The 20,869-nt window shown below is 38.5% G+C and overlaps 4 protein-coding genes across 6 annotated transcripts; all 4 read right to left on the bottom strand.

Annotated features, from left to right (window-relative positions):
* Positions 1-1,245: 1,245 nt before the first annotated feature.
* Positions 1,246-6,819, bottom strand: LOC124308478 (uncharacterized). Its single transcript, XM_046771224.1, has 4 exons — positions 6,667-6,819; positions 5,512-5,748; positions 3,275-3,417; positions 1,246-2,235 (listed from the first exon to the last, which is right to left on the bottom strand). Exons 1-4 carry the CDS (start codon positions 6,760-6,762, stop codon positions 2,136-2,138), a joined length of 576 nt encoding a protein of 191 aa, XP_046627180.1. The 5' UTR covers positions 6,763-6,819; the 3' UTR covers positions 1,246-2,135.
* A 3,704-nt stretch (positions 6,820-10,523) lies between these two features.
* LOC124308475 (uncharacterized) lies at positions 10,524-13,056 on the bottom strand. 2 transcript variants are annotated; one of them, XM_046771221.1, is made up of 2 exons: positions 12,734-13,056; positions 10,524-12,178 (listed from the first exon to the last, which is right to left on the bottom strand). In XM_046771221.1, exon 2 carries the CDS (start codon positions 12,150-12,152, stop codon positions 10,722-10,724), a length of 1,431 nt encoding a protein of 476 aa, XP_046627177.1. In that variant the 5' UTR covers positions 12,153-12,178; positions 12,734-13,056; the 3' UTR covers positions 10,524-10,721. The 2 variants fall into 2 exon arrangements, with proteins under 2 accessions (XP_046627177.1, XP_046627176.1); XM_046771220.1 differs by having other exon boundaries at positions 10,524-12,172; positions 12,734-13,055.
* A 1,337-nt stretch (positions 13,057-14,393) lies between these two features.
* On the bottom strand, positions 14,394-17,074 carry LOC124308472 (uncharacterized). The gene is made up of 2 exons (XM_046771215.1): positions 16,644-17,074; positions 14,394-16,082 (listed from the first exon to the last, which is right to left on the bottom strand). The coding sequence occupies exon 2, from the start codon at positions 16,060-16,062 to the stop codon at positions 14,620-14,622; it is 1,443 nt and encodes a 480-aa protein (XP_046627171.1). The 5' UTR covers positions 16,063-16,082; positions 16,644-17,074; the 3' UTR covers positions 14,394-14,619.
* Positions 17,075-18,338: 1,264 nt separating this feature from the next.
* On the bottom strand, positions 18,339-20,840 carry LOC124308473 (uncharacterized). Of its 2 annotated transcripts, XM_046771218.1 has the most exons (3): positions 20,574-20,840; positions 19,199-20,027; positions 18,339-19,115 (listed from the first exon to the last, which is right to left on the bottom strand). In XM_046771218.1, exons 2-3 carry the CDS (start codon positions 20,005-20,007, stop codon positions 19,112-19,114), a joined length of 813 nt encoding a protein of 270 aa, XP_046627174.1. In that variant the 5' UTR covers positions 20,008-20,027; positions 20,574-20,840; the 3' UTR covers positions 18,339-19,111. The 2 variants fall into 2 exon arrangements, with proteins under 2 accessions (XP_046627174.1, XP_046627172.1); XM_046771216.1 differs by having other exon boundaries at positions 18,339-20,027.
* Between the last annotated feature and the right edge of the window lie 29 nt (positions 20,841-20,869).

Genomic DNA, 20,869 nt, shown 5'->3' with positions numbered 1-20,869 from the left:
TATTCTCATCTACTTGTGTATCGTTAGATAATTATAGAAATAATTATACGTACAGGGGGAAACAAAAAATCTTGTAACAACTTCTACAAAATCTGTGAAATATCGTTCATGGTCGAAAGAATGATCTGTTCTCACATTATTACTATTATTATTGTAATTATGATTATGATTATGATTATTATTACTGTGTTTCTTTTTTCTCGTTGCGTATTTCAGACAGACGATTCTCTTTCGAACGTCCTTGACTTTAAATCGATTTCAATTCTTTTTAATAAAAAAAATTTTCACACGTGTGGGAATCTCTTCGATCGTTATCAAAAAAAAAACAAAAATGAATAAATAAAATAAAAAAATCAAGTCAATTCCGAATGGTTCGAATTTTTTAACTACGTGAGTTAATATTTATCATCTGTCCTTATTTCGGTAAAATTTTCGTCCATCGAAGTTGGTTGTTTTTTCTTAGAAGGCGTCAGATTTTTAACAGACATTCAATATTTACCTTTATTTCAAAATTTATTCGTTTATTTTTCCGCGCTTGTGTAAATTTGAAACACACGCTAACTAATCGGTTGCCATTTGTAATTTTAACCGTATACTTATACCTAGAAGTTATTCTGCTTTCGTCGTAAAAGCGTAATGTATAATTACAAGAGACTTCAATTTCGCAATGAGTGTTTACCCGATTCCTGGGAATTGATGTACTCGTTTGATGGCAGGGGGATAATTAGCGGTAAACGTGCCGTTTTTTTTTTTCCGTACGTCTATAACTATTCGGTGATGCTCTCTAATTGCAATCAACGTAATTTTCAGTACCTGCTATTTAACTTAAAAACTTTTACCGATTTCACGATCGTATAAGAAACAAAGATTTTTTCTACTCTTATTTAGTCTCGTGGAAATTATTATTTTTCAAAAACAATGCCTTAAATCAAACGATCGTATTTAAATCAGAAGTAAAACGAACAACTGTTGAAATAATTTGACAGTGAACAAAGTTTGGCAACTTTTCTTTTCATTTGTTTCGTTTCCTTGTCTTTTATAGCATAAATTCGTCACGTACATGGTTTAATCTTAAATTTGCGGAAATATATCAAAATTGAAATGAGAGAAAAGATATGAGCTTTATTTTCGTTGTGTTAATCAATCCGAAGAAATTAATAATAGACATCCAATTCTGCTGGATAAATTTTTTTTATTCATACATAATGTTGCGATCAAACATATGGAATAGTTGGAACAATATTGACGATAAAGATTTTATTCATCGCGATTATACGATATCAAAAGTAACATTAATACGCTTATCTTTTTTTACAAATTGTAAATGATCTATGATAATATCGTGACAATAAATATAGCCTGGGTAAATATATTAAATCTGTACATAAAATATGATAACTGCAGTACGTACGTACGACTGTTTCAGGAATATCGGTGAAAACGGTGACTTTCTGAATAATGTATCATATACGTTATATATTAAATACGAGTGGTGGAAATTTGAGAGCAAAGAGATTCGGTCCACCGATTTTACACGAGTTTGCTGAAATCAGCCTACATTATAAAATTATACGCTTACGAGTTATGGGTGTATATAGTTATGTATATGTGTAATAATATATAGCATTACGTAGCCTCACAATCGATACTTATCAATACGTATTTCTAATTACATACACTTAAAGACAAATGTTCAGGGTTGCCATATAAATAATGCATGAATAATTGGAATGATTTATGCGATGGTAATATTTTATAAACCAAGCGAATGAATAATAGTTTCAAAGCCGGTCTCGTTTCATCCGAAAGTGCAAATTATTGCACAAAAAGTTCGGTAACTTTGCAGAAGAGAAAGAATTTAAAAAAAAAAACAAATAAATAAATAAATAAAAATACACGGGCAGATTTTTGCACGATTTAAGACGAAGCGAGGGTTAGTATAAAAAATACCTTTCACCTCATGTTAGAAAGAAGAAAAAAATATCGATATCTTGTTTCGCAAAATCTTTGTCCGGTTTGCTAGCCATTTGTCAATTTTAAACGCGTCGTATTAAACAGTTGCCAAGTTTCGTAAATATCGATAAAATGTTGATCGTCTTGTTCACGATTTTTCAATATCTGTTTTGTTAAACTGTTTAAAAAATTGCGATCTTGAACTTATCCTGATGCGGTTGCGATTCCTCTTCCGGTTTCTTTTTCGGGACGAACGGGTTTTTCGTTGGATCCAAATTCAGGCTGAAATTTGGTGAATAATTGATGAATGAACGAATGTGTAATGTTTTTTTGATATATATATATATATATATATATATATATATATATATATATATATATATATATATATATATATATATATATTGTATTATTATGTAATTTGCGGCAACATACGCGTGTTATCCTGTGTATGTAAAATCTGGGCTGCAGCTCACTTTGCAAGGTTACGAAACCGATCTGTATAAAACTCGGATAGATACGTGCTTTGATCCCAACGAAATAGAAAGTCACATTTAAACTACATTCACAGCTCGTTTTACACGCGTGTATATATCGAGTCCAGTTTCACAGCCGTAACAATAAGTCGCGCAATCAATGAGCATGATTAAAAGCGAATTTGCACTAAACCGCAAAAAAGTTTTTGCATTCCTTGCCTTATATTACTTGGGCACACTTTTATTTTCACTTATTTTCAGACATGCCGATATATTCTGGTTGAGAGATTAGTCACGGAGTGAAATGAAATCATTTGAATATTTGCACAGACAAAATATGTGTTTAAATAAGGCTTTAACGTCAATTTATCGTAGCACAAGCATCAAATTTTCGCAAGAGATACAAAAAAATATAGCAACAGCGATCGTAATGAGAAAGAATAGTAACGGATACCAGACTTTCCGTTAACAGCTAGAAAAATAATTTTCATTTTCTACCTAGAACTATACATATTTTTCGATAGTGGTAAAAAATGAAAATATTCAAGGCCTGAGCGGTAACCGGAACTAAAAATTCCTCTCAGTGTAGTTTTCGAAACTTTGCTCTGTCGTGACTTGAATTTCACGGAATAGTGCATTTCGGAACTTTGAGCCGTCGGCTTTCGGACAATTCGAAACTTCGTTGTTTCTCCAAAGTTTGATTTCTTTACTTCAAGTTTCACCGCAATACGATTCACAAGTTAGGCGCTCTCGGAACTTTTCAAAATCGGAACTTCAGCCCCTCCCAAAAATTTGAAGTAAAAAAATTCCACCAACCACTCGATAATCCACAATAAATTTATTACCTGTACAGAGAAGGTGCGTCCGCGCAATTAACGTTGTACCACCAATCGCAGGCAAATTCATGCTGGTTGAACAGGGTTCCATTCGTGCAAAGGAATGAGGCACCCTGGTGTCCCTCTCTTCCATCGTGACAGACGTGATATGCCTGGGGGGCGGGGGATGAAATATTATGATCTAGAGTTTTAGTCCCGTGAATTGTGCAAGTTGTATTATATTCAGCCAGCAGGATCCGAACGCTGAGAGAGACATCGAAGCCGGTACGAGGTGTCACTTATCACGACACGTGTAATATCAGTCTGTTCGCAATTCGGAACGCGCGTGAAAGGCATGCATTATTATTAAATATTACAATCTCTTAGACACCTGCGTTAGCGTGAAACGAACAAACTCCATAAATCCGACTCCGTCGTATGCGATCAGATTGATTTGCAACCTTGATCCGCGTTTTTTGGAACATTTATTCCTCTCATTTAGTCTTCGCTTTGTTTCAAGCGATAACGGATGTTTGTTTTTTTCAAAAATATATTTTGTATTCGTATGTTGATTACAAATGTTCCAAAACTGCGAATGACAATTTCTTTCTTTTTTTTTTTTTGACGATTATTTGTCTTCCTCTTTTTTGTGAAGCGCAGGATGAAATTTATCTTGCGAAAATGCAAAATTCCAAATTGCCTCAAACAATAGGTACAATACTTGGTTGTAGTTTGATCCTAATCGCAGAACGATTCGGTTAATCTGAACCATAAAATCACATTGAAGCGAGACAAACGACAGTTGAATACGTGATATGTGCAATTCATATCGTATTCGCAGAATAGATCGTTTTTCAATCGCAATATTTTTGGTACATGTAATAACGACAACAAAGATCATCGGGTAACGAAAATTCTTTGTATTCAATTTACGAAAATCAAATGCGAAGAGAAAAATGGATTATTACTGCAACGTAATGTATAATTTATTAATTATCTACGGTTTTAAATCTACGTTATTAAAATAACGACCATAAAAAAAATAAAAAAAATAAAATTACATCAAAAAATAGAAAAAACTATTTTCTATCTTGACAATCAAATGAAAAACTACGGTAGAGTGAAAATTCTCGACCTCTCAGATAAAATAAAATACAACTTGTTTTGCTTTCAGATTTTCGATCATCATTCCAAACAGTTTTGAAACACTCTATTGGTTTAATTTTCATCCACACGAAGAGTGTTTGATTATAAAATACGCGTTGGCCTGATTGTGAGGCACGTTTTACGGCTCTAATTATGATTGCACAAGATATTGCTCATCTCAATTTTCCATTACAGCTCTGCCCTGGGGAAGCAGCAGAGTATCGATCAAGTTAATGATTGCAGCCGAAGAGCATCTCTAAGCCGTACAGCGATCAAGTAAATCCTCAGAAAATAAGGTCAGGATGTCACGTCAAAGATGTGATTGAAAATTTACTATCTCTTCTCTTGCTTTTTCTTTTTCTTTTTCTTTTTCTTGTGGTGCAATGTTAAGGCTGCCGATAGCGTTTTAAATTGTTTTATTGTGATTAGGTATTCTCTTTGTACAGAGGAAAAATTATCTAACGTGTGAGCTTTCAAACATGCGCAAGCGTGCGGTTTGAATTTCAAATCGAGAATTCTGTTGCATGTGTAGCGGAGAAAGAAAAAACAAACTTAAAAAAGCCTGCGTAATTAGAAAATGTCTTTTACACAAAATTTGTTACAAAATGCGTTTGATTGTATACGAATCTAAAATCGTTGTGTTTTACGTCCGAGGAATTGAAGTAAGATGAGGAAATGATCTTAAGGAGAATTAATAAAGCTTAAATAGCTATATAAAAATTCACTCAACTGATGTCGAAAATATGTTTAATTGTATTTGAATTTGATTTTGAAATCTTTGATATTTGATCCGAAGCGGTGAAGTAAAACAGGAAAGTAGTGGAGAGAAGCTTTAAAAAAGCTTGTGCAGTTGAAAGGAAATGCTCGCTTAAGGTGTATCTCAATGTATATATTTCACTGCATTCGAATCCAAATTCTTCAAGTTTTTGACCTGAAGCAGCGAAGCGAAGCAGGAAAACAATCAAGAGAAGGTTTAAAAAAGTTCGCAAGCTCAAAACAAATTTCACCCAGGGTATGGCGTAAAGCAGTAAAATCAATCTGAAGCAGTAAAATAAATGGAGAAAAAAATGTAAATGAGTTCGAGAAAAAGCTCGCGTGACTAAAAAATATTTTTTCATCACCTGGCAGCCTGTTTCAACATTAGCGTACATTCCAGGTGCGTACGGAACGTGGGCGCATGAAAAACTGGTCGGAGGAACCTTGTGAAAGATGGGATAATCCACACCGGGAATCCCGGGAATCTTGCTGAAGTCCTGCTCGCTTTTTTTTCGCGGTTCCTCGACAACTATCGGACGATGGTGTGAAACCACCGGCTGGAAATTTTGGTAGCCATTGTAGCTAACGTCGATGGCGCGGTGCTGCAAATTCGGAAGTTTGAGTCAATTGCTTTTTTCACTGGAGATATCTTATTTGTTAAAGTTAATAAAAACTGTTTGTAAAATCACGGGTCGTTCGAACGCAGCGCTTAAAAAATTTTACCTGAAATCTAAATATTGAGAAAATTTTTTTCGTCTTGAAATCGGATAACGGGCTATTCTAATTTTCCCGACAAATTTTGAAAATCAAATGAAATTTTGAAGAGAATTCTTCCCCTGCCGGAGAGTTGACAAGTTTTTGGATGGAAAATTAATCTAAGGCAGTAAAAAATCGCAGAAAATTGGCATCGATCGATTTAGAAAATTTAAAATATAAAGAACAAATCGCCCTCTTATTAGAAAAGCTTCTAATTACTTTCTAAGAATTTTCTTTAAATATCATTTAATTTTCAAAATTTGACGTGCAAGTTAGAATAGCTCGTTATCCGATTACAAAAAAAAAAAAAAAAAGAAGCGAACAAATTTCGCAATATTTAGATGAAAAATGAAAAAAAAAATAAAAAAAGCACCGTAAAATGTACAAGAAAATCTGTGGTACGAGCAACTATTTAATGTGATCAATGTCGATACTGAATTTTCCGGTGATCGCAACGTTAAATTTGTTTGTTGGTTTAGTTGATTGCGTTCATTTTTTTTTTTTTTTTTTTTTTTTCAGTGAGACGAGTCGTCGCCATTAATTCGTCGTTTCAATAACATCAAATTATTGCAGCATAATGAAAAAAATACCATTAATGTATGTCAGATTTTTTAGTCACAATTGGAAAGAAATTTTTATTTTGTACTTGACGGAAGCAAGTTCTATTTCACTTACTGTAAGGGAGTAGAAATAGGGAATAAGTGTACGGCAGCGATCGTTGGATTGAAAATAGTGAAATTGATGATAAATGGGGAAATTCTTACCTCTGGAAATCCGGCCGACGAAGCATCGAGGATCGCTGCAAGGACGAGGACCACGCCGATCGCTTTGGCCTCTCCATTCCCGTGCCACCTCGCCATTCTGCGAAGAGTTTGGTACTGCCGATGCCGGAGTTGGTCCAGCTTCCGTTGAAACAGCCTCGCCGTGTTCCCCAGCTGTGAAATTATGTCACAGAGAAAGTCTCCATCCCCCACCCCGAAAGGCCAAGCTGCCCCTGGGCGAACGGCGCGAGACGTGTTATTACATTGTATAACTCATTTCGTTTCTCTCGTTATATCCGAGTGTCGTAGAACAGCTCGGAATTCACCCTCGGGCGCAAAAATTAAAACTAGTGGGTTTATGCAGGCCGAGAGCCAGCCCTCGAAATTCTCGTTCTCACACCGCGGGTTCCAAATTTATAGAAAAAAAAAAAAAAAAAGAATGATGTACCAATTCGAATTTTTAACTAGAAAATCAGATTCTTGATTAACGATTTTCAAGCCCTCGGATACCGTATTGCATGAAAATATAACGATTTGATTTTACTTTGAATTACTATAATTGATCCACCACGACAAATTTTTCAAGTCTGACCTTGGATTCGATAACGGTGACCCAAAAAACCTCCGTCTATCAATTTCTGATGAAATTGAAATTTTTTGGGGTTTTTTTTCCACCATATTAGATCAACATTTTGGATTTTGCCATCTAACTTCAGATTCGTTATCAGCCGTCCGACAAACCAATGAGTACCAATTTTCATCAACATCCAAATATCTTCTGTGTTTTTCGGTTCATCGAATACGTCAAATTTAAATTTTGCACATCCGAGTTTAGATTCGTGATTAGCGACCCAAAACAAACACGGTACCAATTTTTACCCAAATCTGAAAATGATGGGAGGTGATTCTGTAAACATCAAGACGTGGAGATCTAGTGAAAACCCAACTTTTCATTTTCGGAGTAATTAGAATAACTTCCTTTCTTGGTCTTAAAACAGAGATACTGGAAGTTAACGATCGGGCGATAAAAATATGGAATCATTGGAATTAAATCTAAATGCCACAAGTTTGGGATAAAAAGTAGAATCGCCGATTGATAGAAGGATCTATTTTCAAAGACGTGAAAATCTGATTCGTTGAATCATCAAAATGTATAAGGTCAGAGTAGAGAAGATCGAAAATATACGAAACCGAAATGAAGAAATACGAAATATAGAAAGTTTAAAACATGAAACGGAAAATCTAGAATCTATTTACGATTTTAAATTATTCAGGCGAATTCTGACGATTCTATATTTTGGCATTCTATACATTCTAACCTTTGTATTTTTTTATTCCTCCATACTTCGATTTCATACATTTTTGTATTGTATAAATGAAACGAACGTTTCTTCAAAAATTCGATATTGTCGCCCTTGTTTTTTTTATTATTTCTAAATTTTTACCCCCGCTCGGTTAGCTCTTCAAAAACGTGAGAACCTATTTCGTAGAATTTAAACAAGTGTAAAGTTAAAGTATGGAAAAACTAGAATGCAGAAAAATCTAAATTATCGCAAGCAAAAATACATAGAATATCGCAATTCTAATCATGCTTTCTTCAAATTTCCGATTTCTGCCGTTCGCGCTGCTTTGAAAATTCTGTGAAAGAGTAAAAAAACAAAGCAATATTTCCAATCACGATATTCTGTGGTTAGTACCACACGGTTCAAGGACATCGAAATTTGCAGTTCCTTGAAACAAAAAACGAGCTTTTCTGACGCTGTACGATTTAAGTGAAGATCAATTAAACCTAATTTTCTGAATCCTCTTCTCTCGTACTTTTATTAAATCCTTTTCGAAAATGGTATATAGGAGAAATTTCATAATTGGAAGTCTATAAGAATGCGAATATCCGTGACTCGTGATGAGCAGTGCAGAATGCGCGACGATGTCGAGTCGAGGATTACGCATTTTTCTCATAACTTTTTCCCCGCTTTTACTCGACAAGGTACTCGAGTCATAACCGTGCAATTTAATTGCCGCAGATTACATCGGTATGTACATTTATACACTAGATACTGCTTGTTTACTCCCGTTCGTTGCGCAATACATGGACAGAAATGTTTTATAATTAAGATTAGATGGCGCGATAGCTTCATTTGGCTCATTTGAATCGCACAATATGTGAACCGAGTCTCTAATTCAACGAATATATATGCCATGACTTAGAAAAGATACGTAACTTTTTCTGACTCAACTCATTGATCGGTTTGACCGATTTTCCAAAATCCTTGTCTACCTGGACAATAACTATGGTTAGAAATTTTTGTCTATGCAAAATCACAAGGTATTCCGTAGTTGAGGAGTAAAAGAAGATTCGACTTTTTATTTAAACTTAAAAATCAACGCCCGAGTAATTTCAATTCTGAGTCCAATCGCCGAAGACAATTATAATTACAATCATCTTTCCTGTTTGGCTGAATGTCGTTGAATTTCCTACAGTCATAAAATCGGGAAAAAAAAGATAAGCTTGATCTTTTTACTCATTTACAAATAATTGATAGAACCTGTTTCTGATTTTTTTTTTTTTTTTTGTTTTGTGAGCTTTACTGTACTGTAATCAGTGGAGTGACTTGTTGTTAGAAGAAAACCCGATTTTAAGTAATTGAAAATAGCAATTGTAATTTGTACTTTTGCTTTCCAGATTACAAATTGAAATTGTGACTGGTGGTACTCTCTTACTCCTGATTGCGAATTTCCGATCAAGCAGATACTTCTATCGCATTTTAACTTGTTTCGAAGGACACGAGTAGAATAATGAATAATAAGAGAAATCAGGAGCTTCAAATTGTAAACACAGACGGATAAAAGCTACACTCGATCAAGTTACGCGGACAAGGCGATGTGCTTTCCCATTCGACTGCACGTAAAAAATAATTGAAGCATTCCGAATAAATACCAGTCAGTGGCACGGCAGTGTTTCTACAACGTCGGTCTTATCCTCGATTTCTGTAGAAACCCGTCCGACCGATGTGGAGGACGGCTGACGCATCGACCACAGAAATATCAACGAACATTTTTTGCCGGTCGTCGAGTAAGTTAATTGAGTTATCCTCCACTCCCGGGTGACTTGAATTTACCTGCAAGCACTGTTGCATGTCTCGTTCTCTTCGATTTTGCAACGACGGCGACATAAGTGAAACAAGCCGTATTTGGTCGGCCAATCTTTGTAATGGTGTTGTTGAATTCAGCCTCCAGGTTCCAGGAACTATTGCAAATATACCAAGGTGAATGCTCTCGCACCTTCGAAGAATTTTTTACGATACTTTTTTTTTCGAAACTAGAATTGCTCATCGACGTTTTGAGAGAAAATATTAAATCGTCTTATTTTCACTGTATATCATAGACTGTTGATTAGATGATGAAGATAATTTGCGCGCTTTTTTATTAACTTGGTTTTGATAGGTTCGACCCCCTTATTTTTAATGAGAGAGCTGACCGCTTGAGCGTTATAAATTCACAAAGCTTTGACCGTACCCGGCTGTAAGTGCATCTGCTCACCGTCCGTACGCTGAGAGAAAATCATAGTGAAAATTGTCCTCAGCCCTTCGTTGAGGGCCAAGTCAAGCCGTTGTAACCCTCATTGTAACGATGGCCTTGGTCACCGTAACCATGGGAATGTTGAAAACCACCATATTCTAGGTAAGTCAAACCCATCGATGAAGGTTGAGGCTGTCCGGAGCCACGCGTTCACCACACTTGACTTCCGGTCTGGCACACGAATTCGAATCGCTGAAGATGCTCTGAATCCTTTACCTGCAATGATCTCAGGAACTAATTGGAATATAACGAAATAGCAGAGTCCACTTTTTATTATACACAATTATACACACATTTTCTGTACAAAATTTTCTTTCCAATTGGCAAGCGTTGATTTAAAATGTGAGCAATATGTCACGTTATTTACATTTTCGTCTCTATTGTTGCATACTTCGAGTGTCCGGGGCTACCCGCACATCCCCGAAATTCAGCATCGGATAAAAAGTATGATTTACCGAAATGGAACGGCAAACAAATATCTACAATTCAAAATCACCAAAAAATACTACTGAAAAATCGATATTCATCTCTTTCGCGATTTGATTCAAGCCGTTGAGTCTCTGATGCTCTTTGCCTTCTAAAATCATGGAGTGAAACATTTTCAATTTTCCAAATCTTTTATTATCGAGCATGATGGATGATATAATATCTACAATTGGCTCGAAGTTCACGAGCGTAAGATCTTCGAGCTCTGGCATTTCCTGAAACTCTATCGTCGCGGTCAGCATGAAGCAACGTTCTATCGACAGTTTTTTCAATTTCATAAAAGACGGCATCAGCAATTTATCCATTCGTATTGTGGGTCTGTAAGCGAATACAAATTCCTGGATATTTTTGCAGAATTTATGAACGAAGTTCACATCATTCTGTGTCAAATGACCGACTGCTGTAGAAGACATCTTTATCTCGATTACAGAAATATTTTCGCCGATGACCGTTAACAGTTGCTCAATATAAATTATCACCGAATGAATGCCCAAGAAACAGAGCGCCTTGAGGTTTTTAAGATTTTGCAACACGCGCAAATCAATTAAAGACCTACAGCAAAACTGGAGATTGGTCAAATTCGGAAACAGTGTCACGACGGCGTTTAGATCCGAACTCCAAACCGCCCCTCTGATACAGTAGCGTTTTACCGACGGACAGACCAGCGTCTGTCGACGCGAACACGGATCGTATATTCTGATTTCGTCTCGCCCCGGCAAGTATTTGACACTGATCGTGTTGAACTCCTCTAGTTTCGTATGCGTTGACAGCAGCTCGTTTATGGCATCGTTGGTCACTTTTGAGGCAGAGCAACGAAAGTGAATGACGCGCAAGTCGGCGCACGGTCGCAAAGCTCGCAATCCATCGTCAGTTACGTTTCGTGAATACGAAATGTTCAAGATTTTCAGCTTCCTGCAACGCGATCCAACGATCTCCAGTTCCTGGTTAGTGCACCAGTTTATCATCCAGAGTTCGGTCAAATATTCTAGAGGAAAATAGTCCAGGGCTTGAAAAACTGGGAAATCGTACATTTTCAATGCATCTAGGATCTTGAATCTGCGATAATCTCGGATATCGAGGTATTCGAGGTGCAGGTCTGAACATATGAGTCCAGGTATTTCTACGTCCATCATTATCTCAGCCGCTGCTCTGTTGTGCGCGATCGGACGACAAATATTACTCGATTTTAAAGTATCGTAGCCGTGCAATAAAAATATTTCGAAAAAATTTTCGCAGAACTCTGAAGGCTGGCCAAGGATCGGTGGCAGCCATGGAAACAATTCAGTTTTTATCTCAGTAATGGTCTGACGTAGTTTCTCCAAATCCCCCTTGAGGCTCAGCTGGTGGCAATAATTCGCGCAGTGATTTACGATGAAATCGAATACCAGTTCCTGCAGGGAAGTTGGCTGCCTGAGCTTTGGCATCTTGACGTTTCAATATTTGTCTGCAACTTCGAAATATCGAATAAATGACAGAGTAAGTGCCGATTGATTCTGATGCTGCAAATGTAAGCGATTATATCTAAAAGCAGTTTTCGGCCAATGAATCTACAAGTTGGAAAACTTCGATCGGTACAACACATTGCTTCTCTGTCTCCTCTATTACTTACAGAAAAAAATCGACTATGTGTAAATAAAATGCTAACCGGATATCGAGAAAACGCTGAGGCAATTGATGAAAGTGAATGATTCAACTGAACGACGACTTGATTACGATCTAAGGAATCACTAGTATAATTTAACTTGAGCTGGTGAGGTCAATGAAAAATGGTTACCGGTCACTCTTAGAACAAACCCAGAAGTAAATTTCGAAGACACCAAGTACCGAATGTGTTTTTACAAATAACGGTCAAAGAGAAATCCGGTAAGGAGAATGGAGGACTCAAGACGAACGAAAAACAATTGAACGTAATTGTTCCTGGCGTCTCCGTTTCAACGAGTATCGCATTCAGCTAATTACGTCACCAATTACGAAATAAATTATTCTCCAAAATCGTTTCACTCACCTCGAGTCGCGTAGAATGTCTCGTAACCTCTTCAATCTCCAAGTGTCCCTTGTACGACTTGCAAACGTTTTCACTACTGAACCGCAGTTCTTTCGATTCAATTTCAATTTGATTTTCACTCTGCAGCACAAACGCGGCTATTGTCATATAAAAATATATAATTAACGCTTGTCAGGGTTTTTATAAACCCAAGCCGTTGACATTCTTCTCAGCGAGCTTGGAAACATGCTTTGGTGTATAAGTCGTAACGCAGAGGCGCGTATTTAGAATGTATCGGAGTCCGCGTACCCCCGAAAAGACAATAACACGCATTTAAACGACGTGTTTCAAAATAAAGTAAGCACGCGAGTCAAGTGCCGTTGTGTATTCGATGTGTGTGGGTGTGTATAAAGCGTGCTAGCTGGGAATTGAACTGTTACAAGGAAGCATGATGGTGTATTACCGGCGATTCGACCACAACTTAATGAAATACTTGACAATCTCGGCATATAGAAAAGACCGAGTCACGACGGACGCCCCAATAGACTGAAAAAAACAAAATGTTCAATATGCGTTAAATTAAAGTATGCATCGTTCTTTTGGGACGAAACATTTTTTTTTACGTCAAGATTTTCAAAAGAATGATATTTTGGATCCAGGCCATTCGTTCCGGAATGTGAATTTTTTTTGTCATACATATTGATAGATAATCAATGAAATTCATTCAGTACAGGTGGAATTAAAGGATGGAGTTATTTGAAGTAAAAGAAAGTACATTTTTATTTTTTTTTTGTCGTTTTAAAATTAAATTTCGGCAAAATGATGACGAATTACTTCCAGTTAGATCAAAGCGACTCGTACCCAGTGCTCAAAGGCCAGAAAAATTAATCAGCTGTTTGGGGGGGCCGTCGTGCCCCACGTTTCCCCAACATCTCGCATTTCTCTTTGATTATTCCTTCCATGCTCATCCTCCGCACCCTCTTAAGAAGATCGTAAAAACCAGTCACAGGAACGCGACCCTCGGTTAGTTCACGGAGCTGGCTAGCCGGGGAATCTCCTAGTTTTGTTCGGGGCTGGTGGTTAGTTGAAAAATGTTGTCGTGATTCATGATGAGAGCACTATTAGAAAACGAACTTATCGCATTATCTTGTATAAACAATTTTGAATGTACCCTCTGCCGTTATGAAAACTTCACCTTCTACCGGGCTCCAAAATCTGCTTATATTTCACTAGGTTTCTCTGAGCTGCTCTACATTTTAGAAAATGTGCGCTTCTGAAGTGGCAAATCTAAACTCGTAATGGATGGGATTTTTCCAAGAAATCGTTCATAAATAATTGCCACTGAAAGCGATTAATGGAGAGCTTTTACAATCTGTGTTCGTCATTGCCATTCGATCACACAAAGAAAATGACTGTGAAAATTGTCCTCAACCCTTCGTTGAGGGCCAAGTCAAGTCTTTGAAACCCTCATTATAACCATGGCCTTGGTCACCGTAGCCATGGGAATGTCGAGAACTACCATATTCTAGGTGAGTCAAACCCATCGATGAAGGTTGAGGCTGTCCTCAGCCACGCGTTCACCATACTTTACTTCCGGTCTAGCACACGAATTCGAATCGCTGGAGATGCTCTGAATCCTTCACCTGCAATGATCTCAGGAACTAATTTAAATACAACGAAATAGCGGAGTGCACTTTTTATCATTCATACTTAGACACACATTTTTTATACAAAATTTTTTCTCCGATTGGTAAGCGTTGATTGAAAAATATGGGCAGCATGTCGCTTTGCTTAAATTTTCGTCTCTATTGTTGCATATTTCGAGTTTCCGGGGCTACCCGCGCATCCCCGATATTCAGCATCGGAGAAAAAGTATGATTTACCGAAATGGAATGGCAAACCAATATCTACAAGGATCTACTACCAACAAATACTACTGAAATATCGAGATTCCTCTCTTTCGCGATTAGATTTAAGTGATGCAATAACTGATGATCCGTGGCATCCAAGATCGGGTACTTAATCCTTTTTAAATTTCCAAACCTTGTATTATCGAACATCATGGATGATATAATATCTACAATCGGATCAAAGTACATGAGTGAAAGATCTTCGAGCTCTGGCATTTCTTGAAATTCAATCGTCGCGGTCCGCATGTGGCGATGTACTATCACCAGTTTTTTCAATTTCATGAAAGGCCCTATCAGCAATTTGTCCATGTCTATTCTGGACATGAAACTGAATGATAATTCCTGGATATTTTTGCAGCATTCACGAACGAAGTTCACTTCACTCTGTGTGAAATGACCGGGTATTCCATTAGGCATATGTAAGTTTAATACAGAAATATTTTCCCCGATGATCGTTAACAGTTGCCAGAGATGAGGTACTATGGAAACTTCGCCCCAGAAACTGAGCTCCTCGAGTCTGTGGAGATTTTGCAATCTCTGGTAATCACCAACCATGTTACAGCAAAACTGGAGACGAGTCAAATTTGGAAAAAGTGTCACGACGGCGTCTAGATCTGAATTGTAAACCGTCCCTCTGAAACAGTAGCGGTCCATCGACGGACAGACCAACGTCCGTTCACGCTTACACGGGTCGAATGCTTTGGTTTGATCTAGCCCCGGATAGTAGTCGTGATTGATCGTATTGAACTGCTCTAGTTTCGTGAAACTTGATAGCAGCGTGTTTACGGTGTCGTACGTTATTCTTGTAGCACAGGTACGAAAATCAATATTGCGCAAGTCGGTGCACGGCAGCAGAGCTAGCAATCCCACGTCACTGACCCTTTGTGAAGTCGAAATGTTCAATAATCGCAGATTCCTGCAACGGCTTCCAATGACCTCGAGTGCCCGGTTATTGCACCAGCCTACCAACACGAGTTGAGTCAAGTGTTCTAGGCGAAAACGGCTCAGGATATCATGAAGTCGGTATCCGTAACGCGGATTGCGCATATCCAATGTGTTTATAGTCTGAAATCTGTGGTAATCACGGACCTTGAGGTGTCCGAGGTGCTGGTCTGTACATCGCAGTCCAGGTATTTCTACGTCCATCATTATCTCAACCGCTGCTTTGTTGTGCGCCGCCGGGCGAACGGGACCACCCGAAGACATCACATCGTAGCCTAAACTCAAAAATGTCGTAATAAAACTGCTGCAGAACGCTGCACGCTGGCGAAGGACCCGTGGCATCCATCGAAACAATTCAGTTTTAATCTCATTAATGGTCCGACGTAGTTTCTCGAAATTCCCCCTGAGGCTCAGCTGGTGGCAATAATTCACGCAGTGATTAACGATGAAATCGAATACCAGTTCCGTCAGGCGTTCCGGCTGCTTGAGCTTTGGCATCTTGACGCTTCGAGATTTGTCTGCAAGTTCGAAATATAGAATAAATGACCGGGTCAGTGCCGATTGATTCGGATGCTTCAAATATTAGCGATTATATCTAGAGCAGTTTCCGGCCAACGAATCAGCAAGTTGGAAAACATTGATCGGTACAAGACATTGCTTTTCCATCTCCTCTGTTACGTGTAAAAAAAATCGACGGCGTGAAAAATAAAATGCTAACTGGACATCGAGAAAACGCCGAGGCAATTGATGAAAATAAATGTTTCATCTGAACGACGACTCGATTCCAAACCAAGGAATCACTCGTAAAATATGACCGCGAGCTTGTGAAATCAGTAAAAGATAGTTATCGGTTACTCGTGAAAGAAACACAGAAGTAAATTTCGAAAACACCAAGTACCGAATCTGTGTTTACAAATAACGTTCAAAGAGAAATCCGGTAAGGAAAATGGAGGACTCAAGACGAACGAAAAACAATTGAACGTAATTGTTCCAGGCGTCTACGTTCCAACGAGTATCGCATTCAGCTAATTACGCCGCCAATTACGAGATAAATTATTCTCCAAAATCGTTTCACTCACCTCGAGTCGCGTAGAATGTCTCGTAACCTCTTCGGTCTCCAAGTGACCCTTATATGACTTGCACACGGTTTCACTACTGAACCGCAGTTCTTTCGATTCAATTTCAATTTGATTTTCACTCTGCAGCACAGACGCGGCTATCGTAATATACAAATATATAATTAACACTTGTCGGGGTTTTTATAAATCCAAGCCGTTGACATTCTTTTCAGCGAGCTTCGAAACATGCTTTGGTGTACAAGTCATAACGCGAAGGCGCGTATTTAGAATGTATCGGAGTCCGCGTACCCCCGAAAAGACAATAACACGCATTTAAGCGACGTGTTTCAAAATAAAGTAAGCCCGCGAGTCAAGTGCCGTTGTGTATTCGATGTGTGTGGGTGTGTATAAAGCGTGCTAGCTGGGAATTGAACTGTTACAAGGAAGCATGATGGTGTATTACCGGCGATTCGACCACAACTTGATGAAATACTTGACAATCTCGGCGTATAGGAAAGACCGAGGCTCTACGGACGCCCTAATAAACTCTAGAATATAAAATGTTTTTTCCACTACTAAGGTATTATTAGAGGGATGTTCAATATGCGTTGAATTAAAGTATGCATCGTTCTTTTGGGACGAAACATTTTTTTTTTACGTCAAGATTTTCAAAAGAATGATATTTTAGATCCAGGCCATTCGTTCCGGAATGTGAATTTTTTTTGTCATACATATTGATAGATAATCAATGAAATTCATTCAGTTCAGGTAGAATTAAAGGATGGAGTCATTTGAAGTAAAAGAAAGTACATTTTTATTTTTTTTTTTGTCCTTTTAAAATTAAATTTCGGCAAAATGATGACGAATTACTTCCAGTTAGATCAAAGCGACTCGTACCCAGTGCTCAAAGGCCAGAAAAATTAATCAGCTGTTTGGGGGGGCCGTCGTGCCCCACGTTTCCCCAACATCTCGCATTTCTATTTGATTATTCCTTCCATGCTCATCCTCCGCACCCTCTTAAGAAAATCGTAAAAACCAGTCACAGGAACGCGACCCTCGGTTAGTTCACGGAGCTGGCTAACCGGGGAATCTCCTAGTTTTGTTCGGGGCTGGTGGTTAGTTGAAAAATATAGTCGTGATTCATGATGAGAGCACTATTAAAAACGAACTTATCGCATTATCTTGTATAAACAATTTTGAATGTACCCTCTGCCGTTATGAAAACTTTACCTTATACCGGGCTCCAAAATCTGCTTATATTTCACTAGGTTTCTCTGAGCTGCTCTACATTTTAGAAAATGTGCGCTTCTGAAGTAGCAAATCTAAACTCGTAATGGATGGGATTTTTCCAAGAAATCGTTTATAAATAATTGCCTTTGAAAGCGATTAATGGAGAGCTTTTACAATCTGTGTTCGTCATTGCCATTCGATCATACAAAGAAAATGACGGTGAAAATTGTCCTCAACCCTTCGTTGAGGGCCAAGTCAAGTCGTTGAAACCCTCATTGTAACCATGGCCTTGGTCACCGTAGCCATGGGAATGTCGAGAACTACCATATTCTAGGTGAGTCAAACCCATCGATGAAGTTTGAGGCTGTCCTCAGCCAAGCGTTCACCATACTTTACTTCCGGTCTAGCACACGAATTCGAATCGCTGGAGATGCTCTGAATCCTTCACCTGCAATGATCTCAGGAACTAATTTAAATACAACGAAATAGCGGAGTACTCTTTTTATTATTCATACTTAGACACACATTTTTTATACAAAATTTTTTCTCCGATTGGTAAGCGTTGATTGAAAAATATGGGCAACATGTCGCTTTGCTTAAATTTTCGTCTCTATTGTTGCATATTTCGAGTGTCCGGGGCTACCCGCACATCCCTGATATTCAGCATCGGAGAAAAAGTACGATTTACCGAAATGGAATGGCAAGCCAATATCTACAAGGAACAATCATCAAGAAATACTATTGAAAAATCGAGATTCCTCTCTTTCGCGATTTGATTTAAGTCATGCAGTCTCTGATGATCCGTGGAATCCAAGGTCGGGGAGTAAAACGTTTTCAATTTTCCAAACCTTGTATTATCGAGCATGATGGATGATATAATATCTACAATCGGCTCAAAGTCCACGAGCGTAAGATCTTCGAGCTCTGGCATTTCTTGAAATTCAATCGTCGCGATCCGCATGTAGCAATGTTCTATAGCCAGTTTTTTCAATTTCATGAAAGATCGTATCAGCAATTCATCCATGTGCATTCTGGGTCTGAAAGCGAACACAAATTCCTGGATATTTTTGCAGTATTCATGAACGAAGTTCACATCAAGCTGCGACAAATGACCGACTACTGTAGTAGGCAGGTTCAGTTTTATTACAGAAATATTTTCGCCGATGATTTTTAACAGTGGCCCGAGATGACGTATTACGGAATAGCTACCCCAGAAACTGAGCTCCTTGAGGCTTTGGAGATTTTGCAATTTCCGCAAATCACCTAAAATCTCACAGCAAAACTGGAGATGAGTCAAATGTGGAAAAAGTGTCACGACGGCGTCTAGATCTGAATTCTGAACCGACCCTCTGAAACAGTAGCGTTTCATCGATGGACAGACCAACGTCTGTCGACGCGAACACGGGTCGTATGTTTTGATTTCATCTCGCCCCGGAAAGTATTCGTCTTCGATCACATTGAACTCCTCTAGTTTCTTGAGATCTGACAGGAGCCTGTTTACGGCATTGTTCGTCAATTTTGAAGCGCAGCCACGAAAATCAATGACGCGCAAGTCGGTGCACGGCCGCAGAGCTCGCAATCCCTCCTCACTGACGTTTACTGAATTCATAATGTTCAATAATTGCAGTTTCCTGCAACGCCTTCCAATGATCTCGAGTTCTCGGTCACCGCACCAGCTTATCATCCAGAGTTGAGTCAAGTTTTCTAGGCGAAAACAGCGCAGGACATTATGATTTACGAATTCGTAAGGCGGATTGTGCATTTTCAATGCGTCTATGTTCTGAAATCTGCAGTAATCAGGGCTGTCGAGGTATTCGAGGTGCAGGTCTGAACATCGCAGTCCACGTATTTCTACGTCCATCATTATCTCAACCGCTGCTCTGTTGTGCGCCAGTGGGCGAACGCGACCACTCGATTTCAACAGGTCGTAGCCGAAACCCAAAAATGTCTCAAAAAATTTTTCGCAGAACTCTGCATGCTGGCCAAGGATCGGTGGCAGCCATGAAAACACCTCAAGTTTTATCTCAGTAATACTCTGACGGAGTTTCTCCAAATCCCCCTTGACGCTCAGTTGGTGGCAATAACTCGCGCAGTGAGTCACGATGAAATCGAATACCAGTTCCTTCAGGGGTTCCGGCTGCTTGAGCTTTGGCATCTTGACGGTTCGAGATTTGTCTGCAAGTTCGAAATATAGAATAAATGACCGAGTCAGTGCCGATTGATTCGGATGCTTCAAATATTAGCGATTATATCTAGAGCAGTTTCCGGCCAACGAATCAGCAAGTTGGAAAACGTTGATCGGTACAAGACATTGCTTTTCCATCTCCTCTGTTACGTGTAAAAAAAATCGACGGCGTGAAAAATAAAATGCTAACTGGATATCGAGAAAACGCTGAGGCAATTGATGAAAATAAATGTTTTACCTGAACGACGACTCGATTCCAATCTAAGGAATCACTCGTAAAATTTGACCGTGAGCTTGTGAAGTCGGTTTAAAATAATTACCGGTCACTAGTAAAAGAAACCCAGAAGTAAATTTTGAATTTTGTGTTTACAAACAACGTTCAAAGAAAAATCAGGTAAGAAAAATGGGTGACTCAAGGCGAACGAAAAATAATTGAACGTAATTGTTCCTGGCGTCTCCGTTTCAACGAGTATCGCATTCAGCTAATTACGCCGCCAATTACGAAATAAATTATTCTCCAAAATCGTTTCACTCACCTCGAGTCGCGTAGAATGTCTCGTAACCTCTTCAATCTCCAAGTGTCCCTTGTACGACTTGCAAAGGTTTTCACTACTGAACCGCAGTTCTTTCGATTCAATTTTCAATTTGATTTTCACTCTGCAGCACAGACGCGGCTATTGTCATGTAAAAATATATAATTAACGCTTGTCAGGGTTTTTATGAATCCAAGCCGTTGACATTCTTCTCAGCGAGCTTGGAAACATGCTTTGGTGTATAAGTCGTAACGCAGAGGCGCGTATTTAGAATATATCGGAGTCCGCGTACCCCCGAA

This window comes from Neodiprion virginianus, chromosome 7 (assembly GCF_021901495.1).
Source record: "Neodiprion virginianus isolate iyNeoVirg1 chromosome 7, iyNeoVirg1.1, whole genome shotgun sequence".
Classification (NCBI taxonomy): Eukaryota; Metazoa; Arthropoda; class Insecta; order Hymenoptera; family Diprionidae; genus Neodiprion; species Neodiprion virginianus.
The sequence above is the reverse complement of the archived record's forward strand: the minus strand, read 5'-3'. Positions and strand labels throughout refer to the sequence as shown.